General features: G+C 45.1%; 1 protein-coding gene across 10 annotated transcripts in view; it reads right to left on the reverse strand.

Annotated features, from left to right (window-relative positions):
- LOC121550183 (acetyl-CoA carboxylase 2-like) overlaps positions 1-27199 on the reverse strand; it is a 47163-nt gene that overhangs the window by 10641 nt on the left and 9323 nt on the right. For 6 of the 10 annotated variants that reach the window (XM_041862310.2, XM_045226803.1, XM_045226805.1 and 3 more), the window contains 41 exons: positions 26411-26543; positions 26041-26179; positions 25736-25845; positions 25445-25526; positions 25202-25300; positions 22991-23100; positions 22590-22700; positions 20477-20686; positions 20062-20232; positions 19667-19828; positions 19396-19559; positions 18943-19093; positions 18731-18834; positions 14589-14670; positions 14226-14371; positions 13965-14115; positions 13699-13833; positions 13219-13365; positions 12759-12947; positions 11639-11739; positions 11443-11531; positions 11211-11335; positions 10752-10865; positions 10430-10543; positions 8640-8729; positions 8442-8560; positions 7133-7156; positions 6421-6561; positions 5895-5994; positions 5471-5581; positions 5169-5225; positions 4631-4672; positions 4281-4496; positions 3920-4075; positions 3355-3558; positions 2912-3067; positions 2673-2795; positions 2247-2516; positions 1005-1102; positions 595-715; positions 257-367 (listed from right to left, as the gene is read on the reverse strand). In XM_041862310.2, the coding sequence (XP_041718244.2) occupies positions 257-367; positions 595-715; positions 1005-1102; positions 2247-2516; positions 2673-2795; positions 2912-3067; positions 3355-3558; positions 3920-4075; positions 4281-4496; positions 4631-4672; positions 5169-5225; positions 5471-5581; positions 5895-5994; positions 6421-6561; positions 7133-7156; positions 8442-8560; positions 8640-8729; positions 10430-10543; positions 10752-10865; positions 11211-11335; positions 11443-11531; positions 11639-11739; positions 12759-12947; positions 13219-13365; positions 13699-13833; positions 13965-14115; positions 14226-14371; positions 14589-14670; positions 18731-18834; positions 18943-19093; positions 19396-19559; positions 19667-19828; positions 20062-20232; positions 20477-20686; positions 22590-22700; positions 22991-23100; positions 25202-25300; positions 25445-25526; positions 25736-25845; positions 26041-26179; positions 26411-26543 (5278 nt within the window). The remainder of the gene's footprint in view (positions 1-256; positions 368-594; positions 716-1004; positions 1103-2246; positions 2517-2672; positions 2796-2911; positions 3068-3354; positions 3559-3919; positions 4076-4280; positions 4497-4630; positions 4673-5168; positions 5226-5470; positions 5582-5894; positions 5995-6420; positions 6562-7132; positions 7157-8441; positions 8561-8639; positions 8730-10429; positions 10544-10751; positions 10866-11210; positions 11336-11442; positions 11532-11638; positions 11740-12758; positions 12948-13218; positions 13366-13698; positions 13834-13964; positions 14116-14225; positions 14372-14588; positions 14671-18730; positions 18835-18942; positions 19094-19395; positions 19560-19666; positions 19829-20061; positions 20233-20476; positions 20687-22589; positions 22701-22990; positions 23101-25201; positions 25301-25444; positions 25527-25735; positions 25846-26040; positions 26180-26410; positions 26544-27199) is intronic. The other 4 variants (XM_045226807.1, XM_045226806.1, XM_045226809.1 and 1 more) reach the window with 3 other exon arrangements.

Here is a 27199-nt window from a genome sequence, read left to right on the forward strand (position 1 = left end):
GATATTTTTGTTGTTATTCTGTCTCTCACTGTTAAAATAAACCTACCATTAAAATTATAGACTGATCATTTCTTTGTCAGTGGGCAAACGTACAAAATCAGCAGGGGATCAAATACTTTTTTCCCCTCACTGTATATTATTTTGAACATACAAGCTCCATAGTTATCCTAACAGTGGGCCTGTGTTTACTTCCTGTATAAGTCTCAAATAGTTTTAAAACGCATGATGAATCCAAGCAGTAAGGACAGAGACATACCTTGTTAAGGGCTCCAGCCCCGGTCAGGATGATGTGGGAGTTCTCCACCTGGATGATCCTCTGCCCCAGACGCACTAGATAAGCCCCGATTCCAATGGCACGGCACGTCACCTGCAGCACAAACAGTACCATGGCTTTAACATAAGCCATGAAGCATGGTATGCCTAACCACCTGGGGTATCTAACCCCAGACAAAGAGACGTGTGTCTATGTGTGTGTGTCTGTGTGTATGTATGTCTGTGTGCGTCTGTGTGTGTTTGTGTGTGTGTGTGTGTGTGTGTGTGTGTGTGTGTGTGTGTCTGTAGGCACGTTGTGGTGATGTGACGTGTCCTCCTGACCATGCTGATAGTGATGATTTCGTCGTAGGCCTGGGAAGTCTCCCCGGCGATGGTGCCTGATCCTCTCAAGTTCTCCACCCCAAGACCCTCTTCGGTCCCTATGATGTCAGTGATGATGTACCTGGAGTCCAGCCGATGGGATGGGGAGAGTGAAAAAGAGAGTCAGCGAACCTCTGGGATAACATACTGTGTTTGTTAGCTGTGCTAGTTGATAAGGGTGACTAGCACCAGAGGGGTATACTACAAAGCAGGTTCAAGCAGTTAGCTGGCTAACCTGCCTTAATATTTTGAGCTTTTTTAATAAGCAATCAAATCAATAGTTCTTTCTGGTTGCTTTTCAAAGTTAGCTGGCTAACTCATTGATCCTGCTTTATAGTATATCCCTCAGGTGAAGGGTATGCGTGTTCTACCTGGACTCCCCGCCCTCCTCCACGTGGTGGCAGTGGACAGCGTTGGAGGAGCTGATGCGGGTGTAGTCCTGGGGCGTCAGGTACAGATACTTGAAACCCTACAGGTGTAGACAAACAAACAGTCATCAGCTCCAAGAAAGTGGGCTCACACAGAAACAGGGCATGTCTGTGTAGAGGTTGATAGAGGTTACAACATGATTACACCTTTCCATTATGCCCCACAGAGAATATCAATATCACACCCACTCTTCTGATCGCCAGTCTGTCTTCCCAACATAGTAGACCATGCCACCAGCACATGGTAACAATCAACTTTGCCAGGTGTAGGTTTACCAGAGGTGTTACACGAAGGGAAGTGATAGATTCATTATTAATGACAAATTATTACACCCTGAAACTGTGTGAAATGTGTTAGAATGTGTGAGTGTAGGACCAGTAAAGACTATGACATTGAGCTACTATTTAGCAATGTGAGTAAGAGTTAGACCAGACAACAAATGAGAACTGTCTAAACCAAGATAAAGGGGCCTCCCAATTTAGGGAGGAGAGAAACTGTTAAGACTTTTTGAGGAGTATGCAGGATATTGTGAGGATGCGATAACTGAAGTTTGCCACCTGGCCGAGCAAGGAGTAGGAAAATATAAGAACAGTGTGTGCCCTGATGGTCAGGAGAGCAGAGGAAAACATGAGCTCAACCGAAGTGTGTGTGCTTACAAGATGTGTATAGTGGGAAAATACCTAGGGGGGGGGGGGAGCAGGATTTTTCGTATGACTTATGTGTATAAAAGGATTGTACCACCATTTTGTTTTAGAATTCTCAATGAATAAAGATCTCTGACTATGCAGATCGGGACTCTGTCCGTTACTTAAATCCCAAAAAACGTACAACCTTTTGGGAGACGCACAGATCGTGAATTATTTAACAAACTATTTCAGTGTAACAGGAAGGAATAACGCTAAGTCAGAAAAGGAAAAATCTTTAGAAATGTAATTCATTTGCATTGCCATGACCTCTGCTGCCGCAAATCAATTACATTTCAAATGACCATTTCCAGCGAGGGTGTTTTTCCCCCCTTTCTAGCATGGTATGCCCTTACAAGTTACAACCCTACACCCAAATACCTTTTTACAAGGCTAATGAAGATAACTCAATAGCTGGCATGCTCAACTCAATAGTCCTTGTAAAAAGGTCTTACATACACTGTAGAATCTACTGGTAAGTAGTGACTGGTGATGAGTCACCTTGTAAGGGTCCTGTGGGTCGATCCAGGCCACCTGGAACATGTGTCGTATCTCCTCAGCCAGGCCAATGCGCGCCCCGCTGTTGGCTGAGATGTAGATGCGTGGAATGCCCTCGGCCCGGGCCATCTCCGACGCCCGCAGGAACAGCTGGTCCTCCTGGGGCCCGAACGAGCCAATCATGTAGGTGATGTCGTTGCAGATGACGATGATGTCGCGGCCCTCGGGATACTCTGGCGTCTTCATCCGCATCCGGAAGGCTACCATTCCCACCTGGGAGAGAGGGAGAGAGAGTGAAGTAGGGTATTCGGGATTGACATGGGGGTTTCGGGACAGCATAGGGGGTTTCAAAAGAAAGAGGGCCCTGCTCGTCTCTGTAACACTAGAATATGTTGTAGTTCCAATCCACGTGAGCATGCTGTGTTCTACCTGGTTGTCTCCAGGCAGGCGGTTCATCTGCACCAGTCGGTCCTGCGGGTCCAGCACCAGCTCGGTGCACATCAGCACGTCTTTAGGGTAACTGTCCCCCGGACCCCACAGCTTAAAGAGGGCCTATGAGACACAAAAGGTAAAACACGGATTCAAATATAAAAGCCCCTGCAGTTAAAAAAGTGGAAGTGGCAAGTGTGAGAGAGAAAGAGAAAGAGAAAGAGAGAGAGGCACCCCACCTGTCGGAACATCTCTGGGAAGTCGTAGACGTAGGTGGTGCCTAGGGTCTGGGCCTGGAAACGTTTGGACTGCAGCAGGTCCTTGGTGACATAGGGATGGTTGATGAGCATGCCATGCAGAGGGCCCTGCTTGTCCCCGTACGACTGGAACATGATCTAGAGGTCAGAGGGGAGACGGAGGTCAGATGTCAGCTGCAGCTCATTGCATTGAACGGATAGAGAAACTAAAATAGAAGGTTGTGCTTATAAATGATTTATGTAGTCTTTATGAATGCCCTGTGAAGCATTTAGGAATTGTAGACCCTGCTGCACTGCTAATTCAACACTTTCTCTGGCTGTGCATTGTGCACCAATCTGTGTGCCAATGTTCTGTAGCTCCAATAAACCAGTGAGCTGATCCCAGCCTGTGTGCCAGTTTATAGTGCTCTTCCTGATCGACCTACCTGTCCCGTTGTGGGGTCGGTGACCTCCTTATACAAGCTGATGTCCAGGTAATATCCTGACTCGTTGGTGAGGAACAGACGGATTGGGATGGCGATCCCAACGGGCGTCAGTCGGATGTTGATCTTCAGCTCGGCCTGGAGCACCCGGAGCTTCCACAGCCTACTGCCGTAACGCATCACCATGGAGCGCACTGACTCCTCAATCTAAAGGGGAAAGGGGTTAGACAGGACACAGAGGCAACACATACTGTAGTTCATATACACATTATGAGATAACATTGATCACTTTAATTAGCTCATGAAACCACACAATGCTTAGTGTTAGGCAAACAATATATGATTTTCCTCGTGGGCATGGGGCAGGTGTGCCCCTTCTGTCCAATGAGTTAATTTCTGGACAATATTTCTGTACATTTAGGGAACCCATTTTTGGATCAGGAGCACCCCTGGTGGCAAAGGATCCACATAGCCCCTTTCAAGATGGAATATTACTAAATGGATCGTCGTCAATCACTTGTAATGGAGGAGCCAACAGCACAGAGAGCACAGGCACAGGCACACTGACCTTGGAGGGGTCCATGATAACGGTCGGAACAAAGTTGAGGAAGATGTGGTTGCAGTCGGTGCGCCATTTGGTGTTGCTGAAGGCCACCTCCAGCTCATCCATGGCCTCCAAGAGAAGACGCTCACCCTCGTTCTGCAGGTACTCAAATGACGCTTCCTAGACAGAGAGAGAGAGAAAGAAAGGGCTCCAAGTGTTATGAGAGAAAAGTCATATTTCAAGCAAGACATAAATGATTTATCTGCAATGTAAGGGAGTAAAATCAATACATGTATTTTTAACTCCTGTTTAGAATAGATTTTTTGTAAGGGACCTCGTTCCACCCCTGCACTCTTGCGCTCGTGTGGTGTATACCCCCCCGTACCTTTGTGATGAGGTCAGAGTGGCGCATGATGGCTCGGATGAAGTAGCGGTAGTCTGTGACCTCGGCGCCCTCCTGCACGCGGGCGGCGCCCAGGTACTGGTGCATCTTGCTGTTAGCACAGGGCACGGCCGTCAGGTCAAAGTTCCGCATGCGGTTCAGCTCCAGCTGGAAGGCCAGAGCAGGCTCCAGGTTCCTGTAGATACGGTCCTCCTGGAACTAGGAGAGAGACGCACACAGGTGGTTAGAGAGTGGGTTTACTAGTGTTTTAAGGCTGTTCATGTATATGAACAGTCTGGTTAAATGTCTGGTTATTGTGAAAACAATTTTTTGTAAAGAAGTAGTTTTTTTACCCCGTCTCTGGCTCTGAAAGTGAAGAACTTGGGAAATTCCCTCTGGTAAAAATCAAAGAGGAAAATTAGACTCATCTTGGTCGTATTCATTAGGCACCAAACGCAAGAAAATTAACGGAAACAGGGAGGGACTACCTGAAGTTGTCCAATAAGAAACGCTCGTTTTCGTTTTCCGTTGCAAAATCCTTTGCTGTGGTGTGCACTAATGGAACGACCCGGCTTTTATTAGCCATAGTTTAATAGTAAGTTAATATTAAGTTAATAGTATATTAATAGTAAATCCAAAGTAGATTAAAAATAAGTTAATAGTAAGATTAATGGTAAGATTAGTGGTAAGCGATGACGGAGCACTACTCACAGTTGTATTCAACAACAGCAAAGGGAATTTCAAATGTAGCCTCGTACGACAATCCTGATCTTGTACGACAATCTTGATCTCGCGAGCTTACACATGGATTCCACGTAAAATAAATGTAAGCTTGCGAGATCTGGATGGTCGTACGAGGCTATTTCAAATGGTCTTGTAGAAACATCTTACCCTCTGTGCGACTAAAAACGTGATCCTTCGGATGCCGTGGTCAAAGAGTACATCTTTCTGTAATAAGAAATGATCATATCAAGTATAATCCTAGTGCAGAAATCATAGGACACACTGGGATAATAATGAACAGGTGAATCCTAACTTCCACTTAAGTCAAATATTCACTTAATCATGTGTTGAGGTCAATTGGAGACTAACTTCAAATTCAACATGAGCAGCAGTTAGGATTCACCCCTATGAGAAAAAGCCCAGCCATAATTATACTGTAAGAGTTTGGTGGGATGAACCATGCTGCTGACCTTAGACTGGGCGAAGGCAGCGAAGGCTGTGACCAAGGTATCATCATCCTCTGTGTCCGCTGACTTGATGGACACATTGATGATGTGGATTGGGTTCTCCCTCATGTTCTGCTGGAGCGCAAGGGAAATAATCAATCACAGCTTAGTGAGAAATCTCAGCCTTCACCTCGTATACCAAATTATACTCTTAAAAGATACTCTATGAGATGTTAGCTGTATAGTTCATATGCAAAGATGATATCAATATTATATAATATACATTTCTTATCTCATGAAACCACACAAATCATTAGTTTTATTTTGTTCTAATGAGGTAATTTCTGGACAATATTTATGTCTATTTAGTGGACCCTTTGTGGCTCAAGAGCACCCCCTGAAGCAAAAGTTCCATAAAGCCTCTAACACGATCCCATCACATGGTCACCTTGCAGTTATCCTCCTCGTAGAGGCTGGAGCAGGACTCGGGGAAAAGCGGGCTCTCCAGGAGCGGGTCAGCAAAACTGGAGATGACCTCATCAAAGTTCCTGCACACACACCCAGCAGATGGACACACACCTAATATTCCATTTGTTTTGTGTTAGCCGCGACCGTTCGCTAACGTTAGCTAACAGTCGGAGAAGATTGTGTGCGATGAACGGGTCTGTTTCGGGTCTAAACTGCCGCTAAAAATAATCAGGTGGCCATGCAGACTTTCTAGTATATTTAGTAGGAATAGCTAAGTCGTTTTCAATTTGAATATTGTCGCTAGAAAGCCACAGTAGCGGTTTGATGTTCCACCATAACATTTTGGAATGTTTATTCAAATCGTTCAACTGAAATTGTCATTCTGGCAACAAGTTCACTGCAAACAGAAGCCTTGTTGAACTGGCCTCAGGTCAGGACAAGGCTTATTATTACCCTATATTACCATGCAAACCAGACATCCAAGAGTTGTTCTCTGTGTTTTTTACCTTTTGAAGTCTTCGAAACACTGGAAGGCCACCATGGCCCCCATGCGCTGACAGGGGGGAGAGAGCGCCCCATCTAGGAAGAGTTCGCTACCCTGCCGCCTCATCTCAAACTGTCCCACACTGTTCACCTGCATCGCCAACCTGAGGGAAGGGACGACACACTGGTGACTCCTGGGTAGGGTTGAGGTGGGTACTGGGAGCAATGGTATAGCATACTGTACCTGTTTTCTTTCCACAAAGCATAAGAGACAGCAATATCTTTGTTTACTAGACATGTTTTGTTTGATAATACGTTTGATATGAACTGACTGACTGATTGTGTATAACTGATTATGATTGATTGAAAGAGGCAGGGCAGATTACTATAGTGGCCTATGAGGGTCAAATCTGCAACTGGAGAATACAGAATTCGCTTTTTGTCACAAAAAAAGGTTTTAAAACGCACATTGCAAACAGTAGGTCAGACAAAGTAAATGTGCTTCTCAAAAGCTACTTATCTCTATGAAAGTTGAGAAAGGCAAAAAAAAAAAAAAAAATACAAATATAAATTAGGAAGGACGTGTTGGAGGAGTCCCTCGGCAGAGGTTTATGGTTTTCAAAAAAGATGGGGAAAAGCAAAACAGTGCATTCAGCCATGCATTGCTAGGAGACATACACAGACGGAGCCAGACACAGTGTGGCAGGCTGCCTGGAAGGAGGAGCTGTACTCTACCTGTTCAGAGTAGGGCTGCTCCCTCTGAAATCAGATCATTGACAGGTGAATGTAAGCAGTGGATGATCAACCTCGACCACAATGCATTCTTATTAGTTAACAAAGCACTTTATGACATACTCTAGCTTTGCACACATTAATAATTACCATGAAAAATCATTCTGAAGTTAAAAAGTTAAAAGTAGCAAATGGGTAATTTTATTTTAACTACTGGGTGTGATTGAGATCCATTGTGATTTATCAAGTTGCAATTACGAAACCTGACTTCTAACAAAACAGGACAGAGCCGAGGGGAAAGCTGAAAGTCAAGCCTTTCAGTGAATTGAATTTTCGCAACTGTGAAAATCTATTTTAAAAAACAATCTTTAAGAAAATGTAAAAACCAAAACAGAAGTCAGTTTCCTGGTTTGTGGAATTGGAGCTTTGGCATCTTGAGAGTCAATCCCAATAGTTTACTTCTGTCTGACGGTTTGCCCCAAAATGGCAGTGGGGAAATGATTACGTTGAAGGGCTTGTCCCAAAGGGGAGAGGGTTATGGGGTGTCAGGAAGGACAGAGATGGTCTACCGCTCTGCACAAAAGGAAGCAGCACCCAGACTGTACCATGACCAGGGTTTACAGGCCCTATTAGCGCTCTCAGTATAGAGACTGAACAACATGTTCTCAGAGATGCTGAGCATGTAGAGTAGAGTGGATTACGTGTTGGTTCGAGCTGAGTGAATCACTCGGGTGAATCTCTCGCTTGTTGATGGGGAGAAATGGGAAACAGGAGCAAATCAATGAGAACCAGAGGAATACTGGACTGCAGAGAAATGGTATTAAGGCGTAACATTTAAAAAAAAAAAAATACAACTCCATTGGCTCATTCACTAACAAATATACAAAAGATTTCCATTCACATTGCTTGAGCATAATTCAAATCCTTATGTGGTGAAAAGTAAATTAGCTAACAATGTATAACCAACTTTATTTTAATGAATGAGTTATCATAATGGCACAGTTGTAACTTTAGGTTGTAAACTAACCGTCTTTCCGGTCTGTTTTCTAATCCCTCAGTCTATTACAAATTGCACCCACCATGTTCCTTCTATCTCAACTCAGACTTTTTACAGGTCACTTTTTGGCATAAGGGGATAGTTGGCAGCATTGGAAGACTTGTAACTGGCAGCTATGGAAGCCTTGTATTGAAAGTGGCAACGCTCGAAATAATCTGAACTCCAGAGTTGGGACATTATAGGGTAGTGTATATGTTTGTTGTAGAGCTGCTTTGTGACACTGGTAGAGAACTGGTGTCTGCGGTGGCTGGGTACCTGTTGGGGTGGGACGAGGGCAACATGAACTGGAAGTCTACAGCACACGTCCCGTCCTGCAACTGGTGATGCTGGAGGCTGTTCAGCTCGTAAGCAATGTAGCCCCTTCGCACGTACACCTATAGGGAAGGGAGTTTTTTAGCTAAAATCTACATCAGGATGACGCCATGTCAAGTTTATGCTATTCACTATGCTCACCTCCAAGGCAGCCATGCACACCACCCGGTTGGAGTGGTAGAAGAAATTGGGCAAGACATCAAAGATGGAGGTCTCAGACAGGATGAGTTTCTGCCGAGGAGTAAAGCAATATTATCCTTCAGATCTTATGGAAGTATAACAAAAATACAGTGAGGGAAAAAAAAATGTTGATCCCCTGCTGATTTTGTACGTTTGCCCAGTGACAAAGAAATGGTCAGTCTATAATTTTAATGGTAGGTTTATTTGAACAGTGAGAGACAGAATAACAACAAAAAATCCAGAAAAAACCCATGTCAAAAATGTTATAAATTGATTTGCATTTTAATGAGGGAAATTAGTATTTGACCCCCTCTCAATCAGAAAGATTTCTGGCTCCCAGGTGTCTTTTATACAGGTAACGAGCTGAGATTAGGAGCACACTCTTAAAGGGAGTGCTCCTAATCTCAGTTTGTTACCTGTATAAAAGACACCTGTCCACAGAAGCAATCAATCAATCAGATTCCAAACTCACCACCATGGCCAAGACCAAAGAGCTCTCCAAGGATGTCAGGGACAAGATTGTAGACCTACACAAGGCTGGAATGGGCTACAAGACCATCGCCAAGCAGCTTGGTGAGAAGGTGACAACAGTTGGTGCAATTATTCGCAAATGGAAGAAACACAAAATAACTGTCAATCTCCCTCGGCCTAGGGCTCCATGCAAGATCTCACCTCGTGGAGTTGCAATGATCATGAGAACGGTGAGGAATCAGCCCAGAACTACACGGGAGGATCTTGTCAATGATCTCAAGGCAGCTGGGACCATAGTCACCAAGAAAACAATTGGTAACACACTACGCCGTGAAGGACTGAAATCCTGCAGCGCCCGCAAGGTCCCCCTGCTCAAGAAAGCACATATACATGCCCGTCTGAAGTTCACCAATGAACATCTGAATGATTCAGAGGAGAACTGGGTGAAAGTGTTGTCGTCAGATGAGACCAAAATTGAGCTCTTTGGCATCAATTCAACTCGCTGTGTTTGGAGGAGGAGGAATGCTGCCTATGACCCCAAGAACACCATCCCCACCGTCAAACATGGAGGTGGAAACATTATGCTTTGGGGGTGTTTTTCTGCTAAGGGGACAGGGCAACTTCACCGCATCAAAGGGACGATGGACGGGGCCATGTACCGTCAAATCTTGGTTGAGAACATCCTTCCCTCAGCCATGGCATTGAAAATGGGTCGTGGATGGGTATTCCAGCATGACAATGACCCAAAACACACGGCCAAGGCAACAAAGGAGTGGCTCAAGAAGAAGCACATTAAGGTCCTGGAGTGGCCTAGCCAGTCTCCAGACCTTAATCCCATAGAAAATCTGTGGAGGGAGCTGAAGGTTCGAGTTGCCAAACGTCAGCCTCGAAACCTTCATGACTTGGAGAAGATCTGCAAAGAGGAGTGGGACAAAATCCCTCCTGAGATGTGTGCAAACCTGGTGGCCAACTACAAGAAACGTCTGACCTCTGTGATTGCCAACAAGGGTTTTGCCACCAAGTACTAAGTCATGTTTTGCAGAGGGTCAAATACTTATTTCCCTCATTAAAATGCAAATCAATTTATAACATTTTGACATGCGTTTTCTGGATTGTTTTGTTGTTATTCTGTCTCTCACTGTTCAAATAAACCTACCATTAAAATTATAGACTGATCATTTCTTTGTCAGTGGGCAAACGTACAAAATCAGCAGGGGATCAAATACTTTTTTCCCTCACTGTAGCTGTTTTGGATAAATCGTGGGAAAGATTATGCTCACCTTCAGGTTCTCTGGGCAGAACTGGTGTCCATACATGTCAATGGCAGACAGAAAGATGGACTCCACCTGGTTGTGCCTCAGTTCATAAGAGGGCAGGTGGGAAGCAATCAAAACCTGCAAAATACACACTTGTCCATCAATAAACAGTATGTTGTTTTGAAGCTACTAAACTACAATATGTAGTGCCTATCTAAGTGAATAACATCTATCATCTTACCTGAGTGGGGGTCTTACCAGACTGACTGGGGGTCTTCGAATGTTGAAGAACGGTACACTCCGTTGTGGGAAAACATCATTCGGTACATATGGTTGCGAAACATACCTGTCTGGCACGCAGGGCCACCTTGGAGTTCTCCATCTTGTTGAGCTGTGTGAGCTCGTTCAGGATGACCATCAGCTCGTCTGCTAGGGTGGGGTCCCGCCCGCACAGCTGATCCTAAACATCACCAGGGACACACAGCACACTCCGTATCAGCATTGGTGAGACTTGAAACATGTCCCCATCACAATCAATTGCAGATTACGGAAAACTGCAATGTGTTTTTCACTGAAAACATTACACCATCTTAAAAGACAGTGTGGTTTCATTATCCAGTGACAAAGTCAATGAGAGAAACAGCTTGCAGGTTGCGTTGGTTGACCCCTCCAAAATAGCATAAACATTAGCACAATGCAGTTTCCTTTATATTGAATTTATGTTTAAGCTTCATTTCATTATTCTTCATCAAAGTGGATGCGAAGCTGTGGGTGTTTAGTTGAGTGGCAGAGAGATTAGCCTTACGATGAGTATGGTGACCAGGACGTTCTTCTTGGAGACCTGGGCGTGAGAAAAGATGCTCTCTAGCACAGGGGTCATGTCAGGCTTGTACTGCTCCCTCAGGTTGATCACACACTTGTCGTAGTGAGCTGTTGACAAAAGGAAAAATGTGGTCATACAACGCATCACCGCAATAGAAAATAACTCAAACAGCAGGATATTGTCTCGATTGTATCCACAGTGAAACACCAATCACCTTGCTGGAACTGCATTTCCACCTGAAGGTAACACTTGAGCAGATCCAGCACCACAGACTTCATGTATCCTCGGATTCCACTGCGGTACCTGCAGCAAATTCATCCACCCACTATTACAATCCAATCAAACATCATATCTTAAGTTGTGTATGTTATGGAGTGATGATTTAGATGATGAAATAAGAGAAGTGTGACCTCTGCACCAGCTGGACGATACTCTGAGTGTTCATGAAGAACACTTCCCGGTCGGCCTTCCTCTGTAGGGTGGCCGCGTGGCTGTCCAAGATACAGGCAATCTGAAATGGATGGGAAACCAATTCACCAGGTCTACTGTAGACCAGACCTGGGTTCAAATCAGGGGTTGGAACCAAAATTATTTTCCAATCGTTTCGTTCTGAACAGAACAACTATTTTTTGTTGTTCTGTTCCACTGTTCCGACCAGCCTAATAAAGTTCTGAACTGGTTTGAACGGGAAAAAAAGGGTACCAGTTTATATCGTTTTTACATATAGCACATTCAATTCCTCCACCAATCAGTGAAGATAGAGCAGCTTTCTATGGACTGGGCAAGCTAGTTGTTTACATGCTTGACTCACAGACAAGTGTAGAGCGTTAGATACGACTGAAATTCTGCGGGGTGGGGAGAGAGCGAAAGAGAGGGGTGGACATGGAGGAGGCTTGGCTTGAAGCACTGGGCATCATGATATGATTTGCATTATAATGTGTTTAGGCTATTAGAAGTAGGCCTATCATTACTTCACTGAATTACATAATTATCTATATACTAGCTAGATTCCTATATAGTAGCGGCTAATAGCGGCTAGAGTTGGCTCAATGCAGAGGCTAGCTCAACACCATGGATCAGAGCTAGCTAACAAGCTTGTGTGCACAGCGGCACAAGAAATCGAAACCCATCTTACCTTTTTGTAGTTAATAAATCCAATGTGAAACGTGATAACTATCGTATCCTTAACTATCCTCGATAACTAGCTGGCAGGCAGACACTGGAAGGAAACGTTTCTGAGTGACAGAGTGAGTGCTTTGATGGCGTTTTTTGTGAGACTGAAAAAAAATGCTTGGAACGTAAAATAACGTTATTAACCGGTAACCATGCTTTTAAAATAATGATTCTGTTCCGCAAAACTAGAGATCACTTTCGTTCCCGGTTCTGTTTCCGTTCCTTAAAAATGATTGTTATTTTCCAGTTTTCTGTTCTGTTCCCTGAACCGGTTCCAACCCCTGGTTCAAATACCCACTATTAGAAATGTTTCAAATACTTTGAGCGTTTGCTTTAGCTTAAGGCGAAGTCACTCACCCTCTGGCTGGGGAACTGGCAGAGCACCGAGGTGATGTTGCTGGCGTACTGGGCCATGACCTTGCGGATGGCCTTCTCCACGCTGGGCGGTATGCGGCTGGCCACGCTGGTCATTAACTCCTGGAGCTCCAGCAGGGGCAGCGAGGGGTCCCGCAGGGTCTTCATCAGGGTGCCCACCCACTGCTTCACCTGCAGGGGGAGGGGGACATACTGCCATCACACACCCCAATATCACACCCCCATCCCACAGCTCGACCAACATCCCTATTCTACAGTGTGCACAAGGCATGCCATTCTATTGCCCGCGTTCCAACTTGATTGACGTGGTTCCAGAGAAGTTAATGCACTTCTTTGGGGTGTTGTGAGATCTGATCATCTGCTAATAATGACAAACTGGAATAACACAGTATGCCCCTGTATTGGTACATGCTGCACAGCTGCAGTTGGTGGAGGCCCTCACCTTGTTGCTGAAGTAGGGCTCGGTGAGGCAGTAGCCAGCCATGACCTTGACCAGGTTCTCCAGGACCATGTGGAAGACCTGGTGGAGCTTCTCCCCCACGATAGGCAGCGGCTGCTGGGCCGGGAAGGAGGCCGTGTTCAGCTCCACCTAGGAGATCCACAGGAAGACGGGGTTCAGATAAAAACAGCCTCCAAATGTGGAACTGACCACCAAGTCATAGGGTCCCTGCTATTGACTGACTGAAGGCGTGTGATTTACATGATGTATGTTTTAAACGTATAGCATAATTTTTTGTACTATGTGATTTGTATTGTATTATGTGATATTTCATGAAAGGCTGCCTACTATAATAGCTGTATTAAAGGCTGAGTCTGAAATGGCACCCTATTCCCTATATAGGCCATGTGCAGTATATAGGGGATAGGGTGCCATTTCAGACACAGCCAGAGTTGTATAGAAGTTAGTGAAGGGGTGACTTGCTGGATGGATGCTGCTGGGGTCATCCAGGTCCAATCTTGCCACCACACAGCCAGTCTCCAGCACCGCCCCATGCCTCTTTACATACTGGACACAGCCTGACTCCACCACCGTCAGCGTCATCACCATCTTCATCACCTGCAACCATAATGCAGAAGTCAGTCCGTGTGCGCACACACACAAAGACTGACTACCAATCTAATGAGGATATAATTGTCATATCCAAACTTGTAACCATACAGTATGTTCTCATGGAATCCTCTGCTCACCTCGATCTCTGCATACGGGTTCCCTGCACAGATATGGCCTCCATCATCCACCAGGTACTGCAGGAGTTTACCAGCAGAGGGCGACCTCAGCACAGTGGGGTCCTTCTCCTTCTCAAACACACACGTCTTGTTGCCAACAGTGATCCGGTAGCTAGAGGGTTACAAGTGCATACGTTTATGATGGAGCATCAACTCCCAAAGTATTGACTTAATGGCCCGTCCATCCATCCATTCAGATTTGAGTTGGACAGGAAGTCCCACCTGTCCACTTCCTCCTTCATGTAGGTGGTGTAGCAGCTGCCGTTGTAGGAGAGCAGGAGCCCGCCGTCGCTCAGCCGGTGGACGTCGATCTCGATGTCCGAGCCATTCATGATGATGACATACGTGGTGGGGGACTGGCGAGCTACCTGTCAGTCATAAAACACAGTTGGAGTTGAATTGATTGATAGGTCTGAGGGGCGGATCCTAACTTCCTCTTAAAACAAAATGTTCACTTAGTCATGCATTGATGTCAATGGGAGACTAAGTGAAAATTTGACTTTGACTGGTTAGGATTCGTCCCTGAGAGAATGAGGAAGTTCAGCCATGACAGAGAATGAGAGAGGTGTAATGAGGTCCTCCTACCTTGAGGCAGTATTTGACCCCCTCGTAGATCAGGTCCACATCAACAGTATTCAGCAGACTGGCTGCAGGCAGCACCTGGCCTCTACAGGAGGACATTTCACATACTGGATTTAGAAAAGTGTACATAGAACAAGCATTACAGTAATAAGACAGGCTAGGGAGACATTGAGATTCTCTTGCTTCGTACCGGTGTCCACCCAAAGGATTTAAAAGCATTGGATTGGTGTAAGAAATATGGTAGATAGACACTCGATCTAACTAGCTGAAGGATGGGACTAAAAACAAAAGATAACTATTGTAAAATATACTGTCCATAAAATTTATACAGTACGTATAAACTGGAAGTAGAAGCCTAAGTGTTGTTGTCCATTAGTTTACTCCAATTAGGGGAGACGAGGTAGGGTTAGCGGAAAATAATAAAAGGAAAATATATTTTAAAATATATACAGTGGGGAGAACAAGTATTTGATAACCTGCCGATTTTGCAGGTTTTCCTACTTACAAAGCATGTAGGTACACTTTAACTGTGAGAGACGGAATCTAAAACAAAAATCCAGAAAATCACATTGTATGATTTTTAAGTAATTAATTTGCATTTTATTGCATGACATAAGTATTTGATCACCTACCAACCAGTAAGAATTCCAGCTCTCACAGACCTGTTAGTTTTTCTTTAAGAAGCCCTCCTGTTCTCCACTCATTACCTGTATTAACTGCACCTGTTGGAACTCATTACCTGTATAAAAGACACCTGTCCACTCTCAATAAAACAGACTCCAACCTCTCCACAATGGCCAAGACCAGAGAGCTGTGTAAGGACATCAGGGATAAAATTGTAGACCTGCACAAGGCTGGGATGGGCTACAGGACAATAGGCAAGCAGCTTGGTGAGAAGGCAACAACTGTTGGCGCAATTATTAGAAAATGGAAGAAGTTCAAGATGACGGTCAATCACCCTCGGTCTGGGGCTCCATGCAAGATCTCACCTCGTGGGGCATCAATGATCATGAGGAAGGTGAGGGATCAGCCCAGAACTACACGGCAGGACCTGAGCAATGACCTGAAGAGAGCTGGGACCACAGTCTCAAAGAAAACCATTAGTAACACACTACGCCGTCATGGATTAAAATCCTGCAGCGCACGCAAGGTCCCCCTGCTCAAGCCAGCGCATGTCCAGGCCCGTCTGAAGTTTGCCAATGACCATCTGGATGATCCAGAGGAGGAATGGGAGAAGGTCATGTGGTCTGATGAGACAAAAATATAGCTTTTTGGTCTAAACTCCACTCGCCGTGTTTGGAGGAAGAAGAAGGATGAGTACAACCCCAAGAACACCATCCCAACCGTGAAGCATGGAGGAGGAAACATCATTCTTTGGGGATGCTTTTCTGAAAAGGGAACAGGACGACTGCACCGTATTGAGGGGAGGATGGATGGGGCCATGTATTGCGAGATCTTGGCCAACAACCTCCTTCCCTCAGTAAGAGCATTGAAGATGGGTCGTGGCTGGGTCTTCCAGCATGACAATGTCCCGAAACACACAGCCAGGGCAACTAAGGAGTGGCTCCGTAAGAAGCATCTCAAGGTCCTGGAGTGGCATAGCCAGTCTCCAGACCTGAACCCAATAGAAAATCTTTGGAGGGAGCTGAAAGTCCGTATTGCCCAGCGACAGCCCCGAAACCTGAAGGATCTGGAGAAGGTCTGTATGGAGGAATGGGCCAAAATCCCTGCTGCAGTGTGTGCAAACCTGGTCAAGACCTACAGGAAATGTATGATCTCTGTAATTGCAAACAAAGGTTTCTGTACCAAATATTAAGTTCTGCTTTTCTGATGTATCAAATACTTATGTCATGCAATAAAATGCAAATTAATTACTTAAAAATCATACAATGTGATTTTCTGGATTTTTGTTTTAGATTCCGTCTCTCACAGTTGAAGTGTACCTATGATAAAAATTACAGACCTCTACATGCTTTGTAAGTAGAAAAACCTGCAAAATCGGCAGTGTATCAAATACTTGTTCTCCCCACTGTATATAATTTCTATACAGTACCAGTTAAAGGTTTGGACACACCTTTTTTATACATTGTAGAATAATAGTGAAGATATCAAAACTATGAAATAACACACATGGAATCATGTAGTCACCAAAAAAAAAAGTGTTAAACAAATCACCCTTTGCCTTGACAGCATTGCACACCTGGCATTCTCTCAACCAGCTTCATGAGGAACGCTTTTCCAACAGTCTTGAAGGAGTTCCCACATATACTGAGCACTTGTTGGCTGCTTTTCCTTCACTCTGCGGTCCAAGTCATCCCAAACCATCTCAATTAGGTTGAGGTTGGGTGATTGTGGAGGCCAGGTCATCTGATGCAGCACTCCATCACTCGGAGGTGTGTTGGGTCATTGTCCTGTTGAAAAACAATTGATAGTCCCACTAAGCGCAAACCAGATGGAATAGCGTATCGCTGCAGAATGCTGTGGTAGCCATGCTGGTTAAGTGTGCCTTGAATTCTAAATAAAATCACAGACAGTGTCCCAGGAAAGCACCCCCACACCATCACACCTCCTCCTCCATGCTTCACGGTGGGACCCACACATGCGGAGATGATCCGTTCACCTAGTCTGCGTCTCACAAAGACAAGGCGGTTGGAACCAAAAATCTCAAATTTAGACTCTTCAGACCAAAGGACAGATTTCCACCGGTCTAATGTCCATTGCACGTGTTTCTTGGCCCAAGCAAGTATCATCATCTTATTGGTGTCCTTTAGTAGTGGTTTCTTTGCAGCAATTCGACCATGAAGGCCTGATTCACGCAGTCCCCTCTGAACAGTTGATGTTGAGATGTGTCTGTTACTTGAACTCTGTGAAGCATTTATTTGGGCTGCAATCTGAGGTGCAGTTTAACTCTACTGAACTTATCCTCTGCAGCAGAGGTAATTCTGGGTCTTCCTTTCCTGTGGCGGTCCTCATGAGAGCCAGTTTCATCATAGCGCTTGATGGTTTTTGCAACTGCACTTGAAGAAACTTTCAAAGTTCTTGAAATGTATCAAGTCTGCCCAAATGTGCCGAATTGGTCAATTTATACATTTTCAAGTACATAACTATAGAGAACATACAAAAATGATATGGTAATACAAAATGTAAGTTTACACACTCCCAAGAATGTCATACATGATGGATCATTAGCTTATACACTAACTTTCACACATCTAGATGGCCGGGCGGGGTGGGTGTGGAGCCAGAGACAGCAGGGGTTCAAACTGTAGAACCCAGTTCCTACATTTGAATATAAAAATTGATTTTATCAAACAAAGCTATGCTACATTTTATCTCTGGAACCCTTAGGATGACAAATCAGAGCAAGATTACTGAATGTAAGTACATTATTTACCTTCAGAGGTGAATGTATCAAACCAGTTGCCTTGATACGTTTTTTGTTGTTGTGCACTCTCCTCAAAACAATAGCATGGTATTTTTTCACTGTAATAGTTACTGTAAATTGGACAGTGCAGTTAGATTAACAAGAATTTAAGCTTTCTGCCCATATAAGACATGTCTATGTCCTGGAAAGTTTGCTGTTACTTAGAACAGTCACTCAGCACACGTTAGCTCAACCATCCCGCATACGGGACACCGATCCCGTAGAGGTTAACAAGGCACACTTGTTAATTGAAATGCATTCCAGGTGACTACTTCATGAAGCTGGTTAAGAGAATGCCAAGAGTGTGCAAAGCTGTCATCAAGGCAAAGGGTGGCTACTTTGAAGAATCTCAAATATAACATATATTTTGATTTGTTTAAAAAAATGTTGGTTACTACATGATTCCATATGTGCTATTTCATAGTTTATGTCTTCACTATTAGTCTACAATGTAGGTGTGTCCATACTTTTGACTGGTACTGTATATCTTTACCAAAAAATATATGGGGAATTGGAAATTATGCAGACAATTACATTGATGGAAGCCACAATCTGTCTGCAATATTAAAGCTGATCTACCCCCTAAAACAAATCTATATATAAATACATTTTTTTTTAACTATACACCAATCCAATACTTTTTCAGCCATGAGGGGGAAGAAATGATTACACACTTCAGGGAGAAGGAGTGAGAATGTGAATTGGGCTATAGTAGTGATACCTTTCCAGTGAGTGCAGGAAGTCAGACATGCTCTTCCTGAAGCTGGCGTCCGCCACTTGTAACGACCCACAGACAACGCCCAGCAAGGTATCTGGCCTCTCTGCCTTCGGGGAGAACACACCACACACGTTGGAGATTTGTTTTTACCAACTGTAGATTTACAGGATTGAAATGGTTAAGATTTACATTCATACTTCACAAGGGTGCTCTACCTGAACTTTATCAGCGATGAGATTATCCAGCCAGCCGGTGTCGATGTCATTGTTCCTGAAGCTCTCCGTCTCCAGCAGCTTGATGAGGTACTCCACCGTGGTCCTGAAGTCCCCCCGAATACACAACTCCTTCATGGCCACCACCATGTTCCTGCACCACCACCCAGGTACAGTAAGACACCAACACACACCATTAACTCATGCTGCATTCCAAATGGAACCGGGCCTAACCCATACACCCTAGTCGCTCCTGTAGATCTGAGGATTGGAAAAGTCTTATGATAATAGCTTCACCTTGCCTTCTGATTGGCCGGGTGGAAATGTTGCTTCCACCTATCCAATCCTCTCAGGCCTACAGGAGTGGTTAGGAAGTAGGGGCTAGGGGTCGATAGAACCATCATCAGAAGCCCTGATAGTCTAGTCTACGGCACAACAAGGTAAGGAAGAACTCACGAAATGGCCTCCTCTCGGTTCTCCCCCCAGGAGAAACAGTGGCCGAACTGGGAGTCGGCAAACTCATGCAGACCCCCGGCAGCCGCCACGCTGAAGTAGCCCCACACGTTTTTACTGCTGCGGAAATTGAGCTCCTGCACTGTGCCCGAGCTGGGCTTGAAGCCCTGCGAGTGACAAGGAGAGGGGACGGGCCAGTTGTGAGCCTACAGAACCCATGCCATCGCTTGTTTAGAATATGGCGGGCAAGCCCGGTAGAATTAAGAATGCACACCTCGTCTGGGTTCTCGCTGGTGATGCGGGCCGCGATGACGTGTCCCCGGGGACTGGGGACACAGTCGGGGGCCTCAAAGTTGATGGTGGTGTCCCCCCAAGGGGTCTCTCCATACAGCACGCGGATGTCTTTGATCCTGTGGAGGGGGATCCCCATGGCTATCTACAACAAAGGAAACTGACCCAGTTAGGCCCAACATGGTCTATCCCCAATCAGTCCCTCGGGCTTCCAGAACATAACATCTCAACAACCACATTAATATGACATAGCAATTTTACTGAGACTGCGGAAAATATGACCTGGAATGCGACCATTGACTAAGTCAAAGGACCAGAGATTAAACCACAAGGCTGTGATAGCTAGGGTGTGACCCCTGACCTCTGGCTGAAGCGTACCTGGAGCTGGGCGGCGGGGAGGTTGACATCCCCGATCATCTCTGTGCATGGGTGTTCCACCTGCAGACGGGGGTTGAGCTCCAGGAAGTGGAAGCTCCCGTCCTCAGAGAAGAGGTACTCCACAGTGCCTGCACTCACGTATCCCACCATCTTAGCCAGCCGCACTGCATACTGACATAGGGGAGGGAGAGAGTGAGGGCTCATGTTCATTAGGCACCAAACGAAAGAAAACAGACTGAAACAGGGATGGGCATTCCATTGTGAAACATTTTCCGTTGCATGCCCTAACATTTTTACTGTTCAAATGGAATATTGAATTGGAAATGGCTAAGAGACCAGTATCTAAATGTCAAAGTGGAGAATTTACATTAAAATGGAGAACATAAAGACGAGGGAAAGCCCCTCTGTGTCTCACCTGCTCCATTTGCTCAAAGGTGGTGGAAGATGCTATGGTGGCCGGGGCCTCCTCAATGATCTTCTGGTGTCTCCGCTGGATGGAACAGTCTCTGCCAAACAGGGAGATGGCGTTGCCGTACTGGTCGGCGAGGATCTGGACCTCCAGGTGACGGGCATGCTGGGCCAGCTGCATGACGAAGATGGGCGAGCCAGGCACCTCTGCCTGCACCTGTGGATAAAATCAAATCAAACTTTATTTGTCACATGTGCCGAATACAACAGGTGTAGACATTACTGTGAAATGCTTACCAACAAGCCCTTAACCAACAATGCAGTTCAAGAAAGAGTTAAGAAAATATTTACCAAATAAACTAAAGTAAAAAAATAATAGAAAGTAACACAATAACGAGGCTATATACAGGGGGTACCGGTACCGAGTCAATGTGCAGGGGTACAGGTTAGTCGAGGTAATTTGTACATGTAGGTAGGGGTAAAGTGACTATGTATAGATAATAGACAGCGGGTAGCAGCAGTGTAAATAGTCCAGGTCGCCATTTGATTAATTGTTCAGCAGTCTTATGGCTTGGGGGTAGAAGCTGTTAAGGAGCCTTTTGGACCTAGACTTAGCGCTCCGGTACCGCTTGCCGTGCGGTAGCAGAGAGAACAGTCTATGACTTGGGTGGCTGGAGTCTTTGACAATTTTTTGGCCTTTCCTCTGACACAGCCTAGTATAGAGGTCCTGGATGGCAGGAAGCTTGGACCCAGTGATGTACTGGGCCCTACGCACTACCCTCTGTAGCGCCTTACGGTCAGATGCCGAGCAGTTGCCATACCAGGCGGTGATGCAACCGGTCAGGATGCTCTTGATGGTGCAGCTGTAGAACTTTTTGAGGATCTGAGGACCCATGCCAAATCATTTCAGTCTCCTGACGGGGAAGATGGTGTTGTCGTGCCCTCTTCATGACTGTCTTGGTGTGTTTGGACCATGATAGTTTGTTGGTGATGTTGACACCAAGGAACTTGAAACTCTCAACCCGCTCCACTACAACCCCGTCGATGTTAATGGGGGCCTGTTCGGCCTGCCTTTTCCTGTAGTCCACGATCAGCTCCTTTGTCTTGCTCACATTGAGGGAGAGGTTGTTGTCCTGGCACCACACTGCCAGGTCTCGGACCTCCTCCCTATAGGCTGTCTCGTCATTGTCGTTGATCATGCCTACCACTGTTGTGTCGTCAGCAAACTTAATGATGGTGTTGGAGTCGTGTTTGGCCACGCAGTCGTGGGTGAACAGGGAGTACAGGAGGGGACTAAGCAAGCACCCCTGATGGGCCCCAGGATTGAGGATCAGCGTGGCAGACGTATGGTTGCCTACCCTTACCACCTGGGGGAGGCCCGTCAGGAAGTCCAGGATCCAGTTGCAGAGGGAGGTGTTTAATCCTAGGGTCCTTAGATTAGTGATGAGCTTTGTGGGCACTATGGTGTTGAACGCTGAGCTGTAGTCAATGAATAGTATTCTCACGTAGGTGTTCCTTTTGTCCAGGTGGGAAAGGGCAGTGTGGAGTGCGATTGAGACATCTGTGGATCTGTTGGGGCGATATGCGAATTGGAGTGGGTCTAGGGTATCCGGGATGATGCTGTTGATGTGAGCCATGACCAGCCTTTCAAAGCACTTAATGGCTACCGACGTGAGCGCTACGGGGTGGTAATCATTTAGGTCTGCTTGAAACATGTAGGTATGACAGACTCGGTCAGGGAGAGTTTGAAAATGTCAGTGAAGTCACTTGCCAGTTGGTCTGCCCCTGCTTTGAGTACACGTCCTGGTAATCCGTCTGGCCCCGCGGCTTTGTGAATGTTGACCTGTTTAAAGGTTTTGCTCACATCGGCTACCGAGAGCGTTATCACACAGTCGATGGGGATCCATAGATTGATTTTTGTTAGATAATTTACTAAAACAAGTTCAACCACATACACAAGCAGATACGCTGTGTTAAACATTGTCAAAGACAACACCAATTTGTACAATTCATTTCCTGATTGTGGTCTACATCCCCCAGCAGCAATGAGAATCAGCATTCAGGTGTGTGTGTGTGTGTGTGTGTGTGTGTGTGTGTGTACACAATGCGACAAGACAAACCTGTCTAAAGAAGCTGGCAAAGTCCTCAGCATTGTCCACCTTCCGGATGCCCTTTCCCCCTCCCCCTTCTGAGGCTTTGATCACCACCGGGTAGCCAATTCTGTCTGCTCCCTTTAAGGAGAAAGCACATTGAAGATGAAAGGATATTCAGCAACCCTACCCTTAAAATCAAATATTTTATTGTTTAAACCAATGCGTTTTTCTTCAGTTTGCTACACTGTTCATGAACCTTGGTTTGTAACCGAATAGCGACAGTATTGAATTTTCTCTGGGAAAAGTACATTGAAATACATTGTTTCAGACATTTTAAAAGGGCATTATTTCACACAGAATGATGCCTAGAAAAGACGTCTCTATGGTTTCAGCGTTAATGAGGTGGGTGATGGCGTGGCGATGCTTACCGCCAGTCCATCGTCAACGTCGCGCACACAGCCATGCACGTAGACCTCCGGAGGTACGCTAATCACGTGGCCCAGCTTCTGGTCATCCTCTGTCCAGTCTACTCTCAGACCTATAGCACAGGCAGGAGAAAGAACATGAGACCTTGCACAGGACAAATATACTTATGACAGAGATAAACAATAGGCTGTGTAGGCACAATAGAATAATCTTCCAAGACCGTGTAGCCACGCCGCGACACTAATTTCAAATGCAGTCGCACCCCACCGCCCTTGTCCACACCGTCTGATCAGGAAGGACACCTTCTCCCAATCTGCATTCCCCAAACTTCAAATTAACACCAAGATGGAGACGGTCAACCAATCCCCAAAGTCATAGAAGGAGATACCTCTCCACCAGGAAGGACGCCCCATAGAATTAGAATACTAGAATGGACATGAACCTTCTTATGATGGGATAAAGGTCAGCCATTTTGGTCAGGGAGTTCGCCAACCATGGGATAATGAATTTGAAGAATTTATCTGCACTGTATGTTTGTTAGCTAGCCTGCCAATTTTAGAGAAATTATTCCATAATTGTTTTTAAATGAACTGCCAATATGCTAGCATTCCACTCAAACAATGCAGTCAACCCACAGCCATACACTGGCTGAAATCAGTTGATGATAGAGGACTTGCAGGCATAAATGCAATAAGTACTTATATTGTATCATATAATAGCACTCACAGCTTTCCAAAACAAAAATGTAGACATGCATGGGCTGTTTACATATCTTTTAGAGGCTATTTATACAGACAATTTGTATACAACCTGTATGAACTGCATTTATAATTATATGACAATATTTTAGGTTGACAATAATTCTATTACACAATTTCTGATATATCATTTGCCTTCCTTTCATTTTCCTGCATAAGTAAAATCAGGATTATGCCTCTACTGCCATTCATTCCAATCAGACAGGCTTATATTTCTCCCAGACCAATATGGCTGCCATTTTCACCCCATTCTAGAACTTTGAGGGTTTATGACATAGCCACTCTAGTAATTTAATAGGATATCTATGGGAGGCTCCCCATTCTACTTCAACGGCTTCACCTCATCCCCCTCATTCAAATTGAGATTAGACTGCTGCCACATTGGCCACAGTTGGATAACAAAGCAGACAGCGGCAAATGGTCACCTTTCAATGAAAGGCGCTTCACGTTTTGCACAACAAAGAGATGTGCAGAGTGTAGGCCTTGGAATTCACCAAAGGACCAGGCTACAGTTGAAAGACACTGAGGCTGCATTTACACAGACAGTCCAATCCTGATATTTTTTTTCCACTAATTGGTCTTTTGACCAATCACATCAGATCTTTTCACATCAGCTCTTTTTCAGTAATTCACATTATGTTTTAGTTCCAGGGAGGGGTTTGACTGTGTACTTGACCTCTGATTGGCCGAGCTTCAGATCAGTCCTTCCCATTTGAGTCCAAGTGTGAAAGAAGGTGTGGCTGAGTTAGGTTTTGTTCATAACAAATTATGTCCATAACTGTCTGTACCTTCTTGGTGCAGTCACAAAACCGGTTATCTGATGATTCGGTGTATTGATTATTGAACAGCAAAATGTATTCCTATTGCTAAAATATTAGCTTAGATGATATCCCACAGACAAGCCATTCTTTCCCAACTCCTTTCAATTCCAGGCCTCGGCCTACTTCCCATTGACAAGGGTTGTATCCATGCTGCCCTAGCGTTGACTACAGTAGCTGAATACTTTGCTGAAAATCACTATCCCAAAACCCCATTCATTTATTCTGTATCATTTTATCCTGTGTATTGTTGGTTTGTTTTATTTTATATTTTAATAAATGTGTGTTTACAAGTGTTGTTTCTGGTTACAGACAGTTCCAACAGCTCTATAGAATACACTATACCTTCAGATAGACCAAGTATTGCTAATATTCTAATCGTAGTCTTATGGAGTTATTGATAAAATAACTCAGGTTTTCTTAGAAGGCCAATTTTGTCCTATAACGGACTGGTGCCCCGATCTCTTATAGTAATAGTAATAACTTGACAATCCCTTACAACCGTTAGTCTCAAAATACAACCCAGTCAGAGTCCTAATACTGTATGTAAGGAGTATTATGTAATAGGGGATGGGGGTGTTGGGGAAGGTGGCAGGGTTGTCTGGGGGTAAGGGTGCAGGCAGGGGGGGTACATCACCTGATCCACTCCAAGGCAGGGTGGGGATGTCTGCGCTCTGGGCCACGATGGAGGAGGCCACCTTATCTCCCAGAGCCCACATGGCCTTACTGGGTGGCCCTGAGACACACACCAACAAAAATAACCAACGAGTTCTACATCACAATGAATGGCGCTTCTGTTGTAATGTCATTAAAGCTGAAATTACCAATGGGAAATCATTACAATCAAATAACCCACAAACGGTTTAATGCTGGGATGTACCTAAGAAAGAGATTCCGTTCTTGTCCAAGAGCTCAGGTAGTTTGGGGTTCTCAGAGGCGTGACCCCACCCGGCCCAGACCGCCTATGAACAATAGAGAAAGCAGAGATCAGAGTCATAAAAATAGAATTACTAGATTGGACAAAACCCCTCAGAACATGGGAATTTGACTGGAACACTCATGGGTACACTCAATATGGCCGCCGGTCCACCCATCATAGAACACTGTGACTTGATTTGGGATTTTGAATGTCTCTGTGGGTGCGAGTGGAGGTGGAGGAACGCAGTCTGACCTGTACAGGAATCCTCTTGGCGATGTCTACGATCAGCTCTACGTTGGCATAGTTGTTGTTGTTGGCTCCGCCTGGGACGGGTACATAGTGGTCCGCCATTTTGATATACTCTATAGAAGAGCCAGACACAAACAGAGGTTCACAGGGAAAGGATTTAGTTAATTCAATGGAATAATTGAATGACTCGGGCACAATTTATGGTGTTTCCCACTGTAGACTTTATCTCCATTGAACAATGAGGAACAACCTTCTGGAGCTGCTGCTGATGATGATGATGATGGCCTGCGAAAACCTGTCTCACTGACCTGCATTGGCTTTCAGATCCTCGGGGGTGACCATCACCACAAAACGGATGGTCCTCTCGTTACGGAACATCTCGTAGGACCAACGGCGGATGGAACGCATACATTTGACTGCTGCTATGCCATTATTAGCTATCAGCACCTTGAGAAAGAGAAATAGGGGGAGAGAGAAAGTGAGAGAAGGGGAGATGGAGAGAGAGAGAAAGAATGCGCGAGAGAGTTTGAGAATAAACTACACAATACCCTAGAACAACTGACGCTGTATTTTGGTGGCTTAGTCTGTTGCACGTAGCTTGACGAAGAGTTTGGTAAGCGACAACAATTTTGCGACACTCATCCAAAAGGCCCAGACAGACCGACAGGGACATTTTACCTTATCTATGACACGGTTTCCACCGAAGCGGGTGACAAACTCGGCTGGCGAGGCCACGGTGAAGTCTCTCTGCAGCTCCATTTTCCGGGGCTCGCGACCCTTCTTCACCAGGTGTGGGCGAGACATGCTAGGCCTGGAGGAGAAAACAGACGAGTTGTTGGCGAAGAGCACAAAAGTGTCAATGCCTCTCGTTTTTTGCTAATATTTAATGTTATAACCTACAATATTTCATTTTGTAACCTAGTACCTACTCAAGCAACTGGCAATCATTCCTTTCTGTGTTGTGACAAATCTATGCATGTAAAGTATGTCCCGGTAAAGTAGGACATAGGACTACTAGAAGAACATTCCCGTCCAGCGCTAGCAAGTTCACCATATAATATGCTATATAAAGCAAAAAAAGTGCTTGGAGAGGATTTATGTTGTCAGACCCTTTCCAATGAAGTAGGTTATAGTGAGTATAAATTACAGTTTCATTGTGTCCTCTTATGTCAATGTTGTAACCTACAGTATTTCATTTTGTAACCTAGTTCCTACTCAAGCAAAACATCAAGCAACTGGCAATCATTCATTTCTGTATTGTGACAAATCTATGCATGTAAAGGACTACTAGTATGAAAATGTATGCACTCACTAACTGTAAGTCGCTCTGGATAAGAGCGTCTGCTAAATGACTAAAATGTCAAATGTACTAGAAGAACATTCCCGTCCAGCGCTAGCAAGTTCACCATATAATATGCTATAGCCTTCTTTACTGTCCCAAGGGGAAAACCATCATCAGACTCTGTG

Source organism: Coregonus clupeaformis, chromosome 18 (assembly GCF_020615455.1).
Source record: "Coregonus clupeaformis isolate EN_2021a chromosome 18, ASM2061545v1, whole genome shotgun sequence".
Classification (NCBI taxonomy): Eukaryota; Metazoa; Chordata; class Actinopteri; order Salmoniformes; family Salmonidae; genus Coregonus; species Coregonus clupeaformis.